Here is a 12,223-nt window from a genome sequence, read left to right as displayed (position 1 = left end):
AGGAACAGCAATGACTATTCCATTTCTACTCCCATCATGACAGAAAATTTAACAAAATTTAGCATGATTCTAAATGCTCTGCTCCAGTAAGCTGTGAAACAGGAGTGGCAAGGAACCAAAACTGAAAGGTCTTACACTCCATTTCATCAAAATTAACAACAAAAAAAATGATTCATCACTCATCCCATGGGGCATTTTGAAGCTTAACCTCCTGAGTATTGCAGTGTAACAAAATAAATTATTTGCTCCTCTAGAAAAAGAGACTTTGGGGTTCTATTAGCTTTTGTCGTATTACAAACACCTCAAGCACATCATATTCAGAAGATGCCAGACAATAAGTAAGTTGCAGGTTAACTTCAGATTTGTTTTTGAATGGAAAGGTTTCTACAAACATTTTTGCATGAGAAAGTTGAAGAAAAAGGTTTCTCTATTAATATATGAAAAACTAAATGTGACTTAAGTTCACGTGGAGGGAATTAGCTAAAAGGTATGAAGCAAATGACTGCACACAAAATTTTAAAATATTAAATTACGAACAGACACACTCAAAACATTTAAATTATGGAAGTCTAATATTCATTTTTATAAGAATTGTGCAGTAAATAGCCTAAAGAAAGCAATATATCACAGAGTTGCAGGAGGCAATGATGCAATTCAGTTACAGTTTGTGTTAATATTCAAGAAGTAGCAAAATTCAGGTTTTAAAGTTTTTGTAGTACTACATTCAATCAACTGGTGAGAAAGTAGCATTAGATAATGTCATCTATTATTAGAAAAACTAAGGGTTTTAAAACTAATCGAGTTTTTTAAAAAGCTAAAAAACCCCCAATACACTAACCAAATCAAGTAAAGACTGAGGAAAAGAGGCATGAAAATTGATTTTTCTTAGCTACATTCATGACAAGGGAAAGACATGATTAGATTTTACCTCTAAATTTTATTTTGCTTGTGAATAAAGAACATCTCACTATGCAAAACTGTAACTCAGTGGCTGGTATTTGACAATCTTGGCATTAAGCAAGGAAAATGTGAAGTAATATAGCTGTTTTCTAATTTCCTGATCACTGTTTTTCTATACATCAGTGATAGATGTGGTGATGAGAATCCCGTCTTTTTAAAATAATTACATATATTGGGAATCACTTAGCCCTTTACAGGTGTTTCATACTCATCAACATCTGCAAAAGTACGCAAAAAAAAGTTCTAATCTGTACCGTGCTATCACAAACACTGCTAAAGATCCTGTAAAACAGAACTACTTGTAAAAACAAACCTACTTTCTATACTCCCACCGTTCAAATAAATATAGTGTCTACAGAAGGCAAATGAACAACTTTTTCAATGAAAATGGATTCCGGAGTTTAATCTTTCAAGTTATACTTAATTTACTCAATTTTGCTTCAGCATTCTGAGTCTTTACACACCTTTCTGACACATCTAACACTTTAAGCACAAATGGAAATTTTCATTAAAATTTCCTTTGTTTTCTAAAATGAACTGAGACCTTCAATACAGTCTATGGTTAAAGCAGTGAATCTGCGCAGTATTTTATTCTAAAAATGATTAGCTCAACACTGACTGCTAAGCTGGCAGAGCTATGTTGTCTAAAATAAGGTAATTTAATCAGACAAGGTAAAATCTTCTCTAAATCAATTCTGGGGTTTTTTACAGAATCACAGAACAGATAAGGTTGGAAATGACCTCTGAAAGTCATCTGGTACAACCCCTGTGCTCAAGCAGGGCCACCTAGACTGCGCAGGACAGTTTTACTGTGAAGTCACTGAACATATAAAAACATAAAAGGCCACATACTCCAATTACTGTTATTATTTTGTAGTAAACACAAATGAGTCCCATGCTTCCTGCAAGAAACAGAACAGAAAATACACCCTTTCAGAAGTGTTACCCACTTTTTTCCAGTTCATGCAGAATTGGTAAAATCTTTATATGCCAAAAGAAATCTTCCTCTTCCCATTGATTTATTCTTCTTTCATCCTTTAAGCCTTCAAAATACATTCAGAACAAAAGCACACATTCAGTGAGGGTTTCACTTTCTACAATATTAAATAGCTACAAATACTTTATTCATTAGTCAGAAAAAAAAATCTAAAAATGTCACCTTTTGCTACATTTGAGGTTATTCTACAAATTCAAGCTTTTCTCTTTATTAACATATTCTCAAAACCAAAAGTTTCAAACAAAACTAGATGGATAAGTGGTTTAATATGTAAAGCTGTACTGTAAAGCTTTTGTTTGCTGACATTCATGTTTCATTTGATTGCTGAATTGGAAGGTAACAATTACTTAAACATCAAAGTGTCCTATTATTTTTCAGCTCTGTATTCACGTGACAGCTTATTCTTTGTTAAAAAAAAATCCGTACTACAGACAATCCTCTAGGATTGCAGAATTTTATCTACTACACATGCATGATATTAGAGTAAGCTTAATTAACTGACTGGTCAGTTAGGGAAAAGTCCTGCTAGTTATTACATCCTGTTAGCAATTCTAACTACTTCATCCAATTAGTTTTGAGAACTTCATTACTGAACTTTTATAAAATGCTTCTTTCTCTCATATTCTTTATTGCATTCAGCAGTTTTTCATACAGCAACCTGGGAAATGAATAGTAAACCACAGATACGTGAAAGATATTTTGCCTCCAATAATCATGTCAGAAATCTTGAAGGCAACCAATTCCCAGTGTTCTTGGCCACCCTCAGCCAAATCCCTGTGACTGAGAAAAAACTACTCTTCACTATCAGAAACCTTGAACACTTCACGAAGAGAGTTTTAAAAAATATTTAAGATTTTTTCTTCTCAGCTTCAAAAACAAAATACAAAAAAAACCCTATCAGCAGACATCAAGTCAAAAACTGGTAGACCAAAAAATCAGTGGACTGTAACTTTTCTGGAAACAAGACTGGGAGCATGGATCTGTTTTCAGATTGGACAAGAAGTTGGTGAAAACACTTTATTAAAAAATGGAATCCAGGATTCACTTTCATATGGATGGCAGTATCACTGGGAATTACTCTGACTTGCTGAACAACCTTTACACCTTCACCTAGTATTTTGTGAAGGGACAAAATTCTGGCCTTGACCACTTGGGTCACTACAGATACAGATCCAGAGTTTCTGCAAAACTCATGGTGTGAAGGATCTAACAACAGCTGCTCACAAGGTGCATGTAGGCAGATGTTTGGAGTTCAAGATTGGGTTAAGCTCTTTATCTTGCAGGCAAGCAAGTTGTTATAAAGACAGGGTCTGGTTTGTTTTGTTGTGTTTGTTTTGAGTTTTTTTTTAATAGGGAAATAAAGGTAACACAACTCTACTAAATAACATGATGAAAGCCATTAAGACTGGAATATATAAATTTCTTTAAGTGACAGATTTGTCTGAAAATGTCTCCTGCTGTTCATTACTAGCTTTTGCATTTAAAGGACAATGTGAATTCTTAACATAAACATGAATGAACACAGTAAATACTATACTACCTGAGAACACTAATAATAAGAGGTTTGCATCAAGGGAACAGTACCTCAGACCTTAAAACAGTGACTGTCCACTGGCATTACTTGGAACAGTAAAACAATTAAAAACTTCCTATTTTAAAAGCTTGCTCTTTAGAAAACAATCCAGATTCTTTATCTGGTCTGTATTAACTATCTACCTACATTTTACACACAATTAATCTATCAAATATACCTAGTTCAACAGATTATAAAAAAATGCTGCTATTTCATAAGTAATACACTATATTTGTTATTACAATAACTATGTACTGTTGTTGCTTGCATATATATAAAAGTACACGTTATTAGCGAATATTATTATTTTGCATACCATTTTTATTTTCTAGATCAAATGATTTGATAATCTTATTTAAATTGATGTGTTTGCAATGAAGTGAAAGTTCTGCTCCAGATAATGTGAAAGTACAGCTGAAATGAGAACACTAGAATAGTTTGCACTGTTCCTTCCTGCCACAAAACCCACATATTGACTCAATTGTTTCTTTTCTTTCCGATGTGTAGCTGCTTCTCTTAAACTGAAAGATGGGACTGACTTTTTAACTATACATATACTTAACTTCATTAGGTAAGGAATAGAAAACTTCAGGCATGCATTTGTAGATTGAGCCAAATTTCTCACCAAAAAAAAAAATTACTAGAGCCATTTAATTTTCAGTTCAGAATGAAAAGAACAGATTTTTTTGTACTACTCTGCTTTACTTGTCTCATATTCATCAGAAGAATACAGCAAACTGAAAGTCATAATGGCATATTTTTTTTAAGAAAGTATCTCTTATAACTAAGCAAAAAGAATATAATCAGCTTTTACTAAACAGTATTAATCCTAGCAGTAAGAATGACCAGAAAATCCATGACTATAAGGAAAACCAACATTACTAAATTGTGTGTGTCCCAGTCCAGCGAGATTTTTTTAAGCTGATGAAAAGGAATGGTCCTAGCTGCATTTAAAATATTGCAGAATCTGTCCTGAACTTTCTAATGGAGCAAATCACAACGGAACAGAAAAAATACTCAAGCAAAAGAATGCAGCAAGTTTAAGTTGGTTGTCTCAGTTTTTCATAGGTCTTAACCACTGCTTTGCATTCTGGTCAAAAAAAAAAAAAAGGTCACTAATCAGTCTACATTTATTGGTTGCTGTTTTTAGCATGTAAATACAAGAGCCTTAGCAACACGGAGCTTTCAAAAGCTGAGTACTGCCTGACTTAGAATGTTTAGCCTTTTCACTGAATACTGAGTGGCCACAAATAGATCAATATTAAAACAGCCTACCTCCTCCCTAAAATGTCAAAGCACAAGCACAATTCATATCAGAAAATAATTTGTAAATAAGCACTCCACCCAGAATCCCATTGTAGAGAAGAAATGATGGAGAATTCCTACTGCTGCCCCACTCTTTATTGTGGGATTAAAGATGAAGCATGTACAAACTAAGGAAGCTACATAAAGTTAAGAAAAGTAGATATAAAAAGAAACAATCCTAAAAATACACTTTACATTTGCAATAACACCAATCAAACAGCACAAACAAATTAAAAGGCTTGTAAGTATACTAACTCCCATGACATGGTAAATACTCTCTGCTCTTTGTAAGGAAATGAAAGCAGAGCACATTACAACCTTTGCCAGAATGATCTGGAATAACAGAATTTCTCAGTTCTAGAAAAATAGTATTAAAGCATAATAATAGAACAGTAGAAACTTCAGGTTTCCATACCAGAGTCTCAAATACACACTTGTGACATATGAAATGTGCCAGCTATGAGGAAATATTATTAAAATCCTTTACGTAAAATTAGCAAAATACATCCCTACACAGCAATCCAAAATCTCTATCTTCAGGTAATACAGGCTGGCATAATTTTATCGGTTTCTGTGCAACTATGACAGATTACAAAAAGTGATGGGCAATTAAGGTATTAATGGATTGGCAAATTCTTAAGCCTAGATACGGGAAAAGCAAGAGAGAAAATACCGACAGAATTTTAGAGTCAAGATCTCTTGAATATTGTTTCTCTTTACTAAGAACAGTAAAAAAACCCAATATATCGAGAAAACCAAAATTATTGTTCAGAGAATAGTAAAGAACAATATCGTCAAATTACAAGAATTAGATTATTTCTACTTGACTGCATTTCACATTTTTTGAATGGAGACGGAAATTCCTTGTACCTGTTACTCTTCTCTTCCAGCCTGAACTCCTTGGCTGTGATGACTTTTTGCCAGGCTCTTTCATCTGGTTGCTAAAAGATACCATATGGACACAAAAAAGTATTATCAGAAGACAGTGCTCAAAATGCTTGTTCTTTCTCATGCATTGAGTTGTGCATATTAATAACTAATTAGAAAAGATGATGTTATTTTACTAAGTTAGTAATTAGCTGCTCATAAATACTTACATGTAAATACAACCTCCTCCTGTATGTATTACAGAAAGTTCCTTCAGAAATACTGACATATTCACACCACAAGAGGTCACCATTATGGAACACAAAACCTAAAGCATTTCTGCTTGCTCAATAAAACTGAAAGATGAACCAAACTAAATTCAGAAAGAGACAATTTCTATTTTACCATCAGTTTCATTAAATGAATATAAACTCAACTGGCTTAAAACTGTAAGTTCATCCATTCACAAGGACAGGGGTTTTTTTCTGGCAGGATTAACACTTTTAAAAAGTTTAATGAGAAGACCTTTTAAAGAAGCAAACAGCAGAGTATCCTTTCAAGTATATATTAGAATTTCTAGGTCTGCTAATGAACTACTGCTAACTGCATAGTGGTCACTAGTTCTGTTAGTACAAGAAACAGGAATGTTGCCATTTCTATTGTTTTACAAAGTAATGCCATAATTCCTGCTGATTTTATGGTCAGTCTTTCTTTGGACAGAGGAAACTACTACATACATCTATAATAGATTCATTTATTTATTCTGTTTGCCTAGCTACACTCTCAAGCAACACTGATCTAAAAGAAATATACAAGATGTTGACACTCTGCTATCAAACTGGAATCTTTCCTCCTGTACTAAAGAGAAAGTCTTAATCTATGTTTTCTATTCTCAGTGTTTAACACTTCTTACTCCATTTAAAGCTCGTGTACCAATACAACCTAATCTCCTGAATTCCCTTCTAAAGATGACAGTAGTGTGTTAGCAATGTTATTTCAATTTTTTTAAACCAGTTAATTTAGTTACTCTAAGATTTAAAGCTAAACTGTTGTTTAAGTAGTTTGCTGGATTGGTGCCTAAATCCTGTCTGTCAGTCCAGACAGAAGATGTAAGTCATCCTATCAACAGATGGAGACGGAATAAAAGACAAAGCTCTTGCAAGATCAGTTCCCTACAAAAGGGACTGGATAGCTCACTGTGATCAGTCAAAAATTTCCCAAGCAATCACATTACAGAGGAACAGTTGCTTCATTATGGCTAACAGTGAATAATGCTTTATCTTTACAACACGAGGATTTAAGTACTCCAAAATCCAAATGCTTACACAAACTATCTTGAAATTATTTCAGGTCATATACAGCAATTTCTACTCCTATGGGGAAGCAATACTTCATAAAGAAAAAAAAAACAAGTGCTTGCATCTCTAAAATTGTCTGACATCTCCAAGAAAGAGGGGTTTTAGAGCACACATTACAGACAGTACAGTGTATTGGTAGAAATAAAAATTTGGTTCCATTTCTGTAAATACCTTGTCCTATACACTTTCAAAGTTTCAGAAATGTTTCTGCAAGTTTCAGCCATCCCTGAAATCAAGACCACAGCCTGAAATGTCACTGGATAAGCAAGAGAACAAGTTCAGTCACCTTATACTAACATAGCTGTACTCAGAAATCAGTACCTTCAGAACTCTGTGTAGGCATGATGATACTACATTCCTATATGAATATGGATGTTTGATTTCACTTTCCTCAGAGAAAGAGTTTTTGTAACTATATCCTGTCTGTGTCTATTCCCTGAAAATGCAAATCCAGGATGAATCCAAGAAACCTCAACAAAGACAATCCTATGAGTTTTGTTGAAAGCAAAAGCAGATTAATAAAAAAAGACACTGAAGCGAAGGATGAGTTAACTTACCAGATAGAAACACCATATATGTGAGATAGGGAGTAAGGCCATGCCAACTGTGCATGAAAAGAAGTTGGGCTGGAATCCATTGTTTTTTAAACATCAGTATCAACCAGTTTAGAGACTTAAATGAGTAGGAAAGCAGATTATTCTGTGAATACCAGCAGTACAACAATCTGTGCTTTTGGGAAACATCGTCCTAAGTCACCCGAACTTCCATTATTTTCAGAAAAAGAATACACTGAATACCTACATAAATGGGAATGACTGGTGGGCAGGCTTATATTTAGGGAACATGTACAATTTATGAATTCTGTGAGAGATTATAAAATTCCTTTATGTAGCTTTACCACTCTGCCGACTTCATTTTAGTTACACAGACTTTCGTTTCTTTATCTTCACATTTTCATTTAGGACTGAAACTTAAATAGAAGTATCTCATTAAGAACAATGCAGTTAAAATATAATCAACCTATTCTAAAAGATAAGTTACCTACTATTGAAGGGAACTGGCTTGTCAAGAGAGTGGTTGCCTTGGAAACAAAGTCAATTGGCAGAAATCTGATCGTCTGGTAAGGGGCTCATCAAGAAATCTACTGACAGAGGCTCTGATGATTTACAGAAGAAAAGGAACTTAGCAAGTGGATCATTCTTATCCTTCTCACATACAAGAAATCATAGTAGCCTCAATGAAGAACACTGCTTTCCTGAATGTACATAGAGTATGAGGACTTCCAAAAGGAAAGTGAGCCAGTACTGGAGTAGTGTGGTGTGGTGGGTTGACCTTGGACAGCTGCGGGATGCCAGATCACACCACTCTTTTTACTCCCCTCCTCAGCAGGACTGAGGGTAGAAACAAGATGGAGAAAAACTCACGGGTCAAGACAAAAACAGTTTAATAAAGCAAAAGCAAAGGCCGCTTGCAGAAGCAAAGTAAAACCAAAGATTTATGCTCAACTTCCCACCAGTAGGCAATGTCCAGCCACTTCCAAGGAAGCAGGGCTTGAGTACGTGCAGTGATTGCTCTGGAGGACAAAACTCTTAACAATAAATGCCCCCTCACTTCCTTTGTCTTCACTTTTATTGCTGAGCAGACATGATACAGCATGGGAATCCCTTTAGTCAGTCTGGTCCAGCTGTCCTGGTTATGTCCCCTCAAAAGACCTTGCCTAGCCCGAGCCTACTGGTGACAGGCACATGTTGGAGAGACAGCGCTGATGCTGTGGAGCACTGCTCAGCAGTAGCCAAAATGCTGGTGTGTCATCAACATCATCCTTCTAGCTACCAATGCAAAGCACAGCACTGTGAGTGCTGCTTGAGGGAAAATAAACTCCATCTCAGCCAGACCCAATACATGCTCAGTATTCTTCCCTGGTGAAAGAATGGATAATTAAGTGAAAGCTGCATTTATTCAGAAATTCTGCATGTTTAGACATTTACTTGAGTGTTCTTGCCATCAGACTCTCGTTAATAGTAAATCTGCAAACTTTCACCCTTCCATGGTATTCCAGGGAAAACTACATTTCTACAAAACATATCCCAGAGGCAAAGAATTGAACTAGTAATCTCCAAAGACACTGCACACAACAGCTAGGTTTGAATCAGAAATGTGAATGTAAGATCCCAGTGGAGGAATAGGGCTTGGGCTCCTTCCTCATACTGCACCTTAAATATCTGACAATCTGGTTACCTCTTTACCTGCAAACCACTGTGGCAATGGGTCTGAATTTTGGTTCACACTGTCCCATAGATTTAGACCCTTAGCAGCGCCTCTGCTACAGCTTTGTAGTAACCCAAGAAAAGTCTTAACTTTCCTTGACAAACACCTGGGCACAGAGGTAGGGACATTCCCAGACAGTACCTTGTGTGTGGGTATTAAAAAGAGGGAGGGAATTAAAAATAGTTTCATTGTATTAACATAATGTATGACACTGCAGATAGCTACCAAGCTAGAAACTAATTCCTTTGTTCAATTTTTATTAATTATTAGTAGAGATGTATCCCTGGTGCCCCTGATTATTTAGTTACCAGTGAAGAGAGACATTTGGCCTAATACTAACAATTTAATGCTTCTCTACAGAATTGTATCTATCAGGCACCTGTGTTCATCAAGGTAGCAAAGCTTAACTTGAACAAAAAGAGAACATGCCCATCTTCTCTGAATTGTCCAGCTTCAAGGCATTCCCTCTTGACACTACCCTCTCCTCATGGTAAGGTTCCTGTAACATCTCACATATTCTTACAGCTTTGGGAGACAAAACTAGATAACATGAAGTGGGAGAAGAACAGAGAAGCACAGTAACTGAGACAGTGTAATAAAGAATGAAGAATATACAGGTTAGTTTTCAAACAGAAGAGTAGGAATAAAGGGAAATGAGAAAAAGACAAGGGCAGTGGGGATAGAAAGCGTCATAAGCCCCACAGTATCTCCTTCTGCAAGTGCCAAGGCCTCACACAACTTTGCTCATGCAGAAGTTATGAGCATCTCCTTTTGCACCCATGTAAACTGGCTCTACGGACTCTCTCTTAAAGTAGAGACAGGAACATGGACTATCCCATGTAAAGCAGAATCTGAACAGATTCTCAAAAAGGCAGAGAGCTACTAACACACAGACTGTGCACAGCATGCCCTGAGTAAATGCTGTAAGGAAGCCATAGACTGTAGACACGATCTGATGTCTGGAAACAGACTTCTTTTTCCATTTTTAAACATGGCCTTTCTATTAATCCAAAAAACTCTCTAATTATGAGCACATGATTTCTACACATTCATATCTGCAGAGCCCTTTCTGTATCTATAGAACCACAATTCTTGTAAGTTCCTTCCTCAGAAGCAAATCTAAGCCCCAGATAGTTTAATTGTTTAACCTTAGAGCCCTTTTATTTTTGGTCTTTATTTTGGTAAGGTAAACAAACCTTTTTTATTCCATTTTCCCCTCACAGTCATCCAATTTCTCCCCAATGTATTCTCCTTCATTATATCCCCTTCCGGCCCCACAAAATTCCTTTTTCTAGTTTATTTAAAACCCAAAAATGTGACTGAAATTTTTACAAATTTTATTTTGGATCCTTGATGTATCCATGTTTTCAGGTCTGCAGAAGCCTAGGAGAGCAATTTCTAACTTTTCACAAAGCTCTAAAAACAGTCTAGGCACTGCAGTAGATGCAGACTGTTTATACATAAATACAAGCACTGAACATCTGATTCTACCAACATACGTTGTGTGCACTGGAAAGCCAGACATGGTGTATCTACACCCAAAAATCAAGACATTTCACTAAGCTTTAGGAAGAACAGAATTCTAGCAATGCTAAGGAGATCCTGGGGGGCCTGTTCAGGCAAGCCAGATGTATCAAAATGACTACTAGACACAAAGGTGTTCTTTCAGACTAGAGCAGAGTTCAGTCCCCTTGAATGTGGATAATCCTTAAACAGATAGACCAGTTAGGAAGAATGTTCTTTGAGATGTTACTGACACGTATATTCAGAGTGTGACTACACATCTATGCTGTAATCTGGGTTTATTTTTATTGCTAGTACTATCCAGGATGGCATGCCTTACATGGGTAAGGATCATTTGGCTATTTAAGCAGCTGAGCACTTTCCGTTCAACCCAAGATTCACAAATTCTATGTGGACTACAAAGGGAAAAGCTGCAAGGAGGTGTTGTGAAAGTATATACAACCAATAAATCCTTAAAAAGAACCATCATGGGTAAATAGTTTTTCCTGTTTTGAGCACCTGCCATGGGGGAGAAGAAAGAGCTCCTGTCACACAACCAATGATGGTGTCACAATGCACCCCCCTTTCAGGTATCAAAAGACATTCATAAGAACCCCTGCCAAGCCTTCTCTTCTCCATGCTGAACAGTTCCAGCTCTCTCAGCCTTTCCTCATACAAAGGATTCCTTCCTATCTCAGCAGCTGGATTTCCTCCAGCCGTTTCATATCTCTATTGCATTAGGAAGCCTGGAACTGGTCCCAGCAGTCCAGGTGTAGCAGAGGTTTTCAAGACGCAAATGAACAAAGTGCTAGATAATCTCATCTAGGCTCTCTTTTCCACAAAAGATTGGGCCAGATGATCTTTTGAGGTCTCTCGAATCCTGAGCTGTTCTATGAACTTGGTGTACACCAGGACCTCCAGGTCTTCTTCTTCAAAGCTGCCTCCCAGGTGGATCACCCCCAGTATATAATGGTACACAGGGTTGTTCCTGCCCAGACGCAGGACTTTGCACTTCTCTTTGTTAAACTGCATCAGGTTCCTAGCAAACCATTTCTCCAGCCTGCTGAGGCTCCTCTGGACCAATGGGTTGCTTATCCACTTACTGCCAGTTATCACTTCTTCTAAATTATTCAGAACAGTGGTCTCATGAACAGCCCATCAGATCTCTTGGCAGGAGCACTGCGGAAAGATACGTAGGGCTCTAGACCAAGTTTATCAGGGGACAGCCAACCTCAGCAGCTTTGTCTCAAGAAGAACAATAGCAGCTCCAGGGAAAGTTAAAGGAGCTAATGGTGATCCTGGGAATTAAGGCACTAAGGACAAGGGAGCAAAGCCTGAGTCAGCAGCAAGGGGCAAAGCGGTGCAAGGGCCCCAAGGCAAAGAAGGGGAGTC

General features: G+C 36.8%; 1 protein-coding gene across 7 annotated transcripts in view; it reads right to left on the bottom strand.

Moving 5' to 3' along the window:
* Positions 1-12,223, bottom strand: part of ARMC2 (armadillo repeat containing 2) — a 61,371-nt gene that overhangs the window by 36,205 nt on the left and 12,943 nt on the right. For all 7 annotated transcript variants that reach the window (XM_042016372.1, XM_042016371.1, XM_042016369.1 and 4 more), the window contains 2 exons: positions 5,706-5,776; positions 1,911-2,003 (listed from right to left, as the gene is read on the bottom strand). In XM_042016372.1, coding sequence (XP_041872306.1) covers positions 1,911-2,003; positions 5,706-5,776 — 164 coding nt within the window. The remainder of the gene's footprint in view (positions 1-1,910; positions 2,004-5,705; positions 5,777-12,223) is intronic.

The sequence above is a fragment of the Corvus kubaryi genome, unplaced genomic scaffold (assembly GCF_017639235.1).
Source record: "Corvus kubaryi isolate FWS band 111438036 unplaced genomic scaffold, C.kubaryi_AGA036_p1.0 split3-73, whole genome shotgun sequence".
NCBI lineage: Eukaryota > Metazoa > Chordata > Aves > Passeriformes > Corvidae > Corvus > Corvus kubaryi.
Note: the sequence above shows the minus strand (reverse complement) of the source record. Positions and strands in the feature narration are given on the sequence as shown.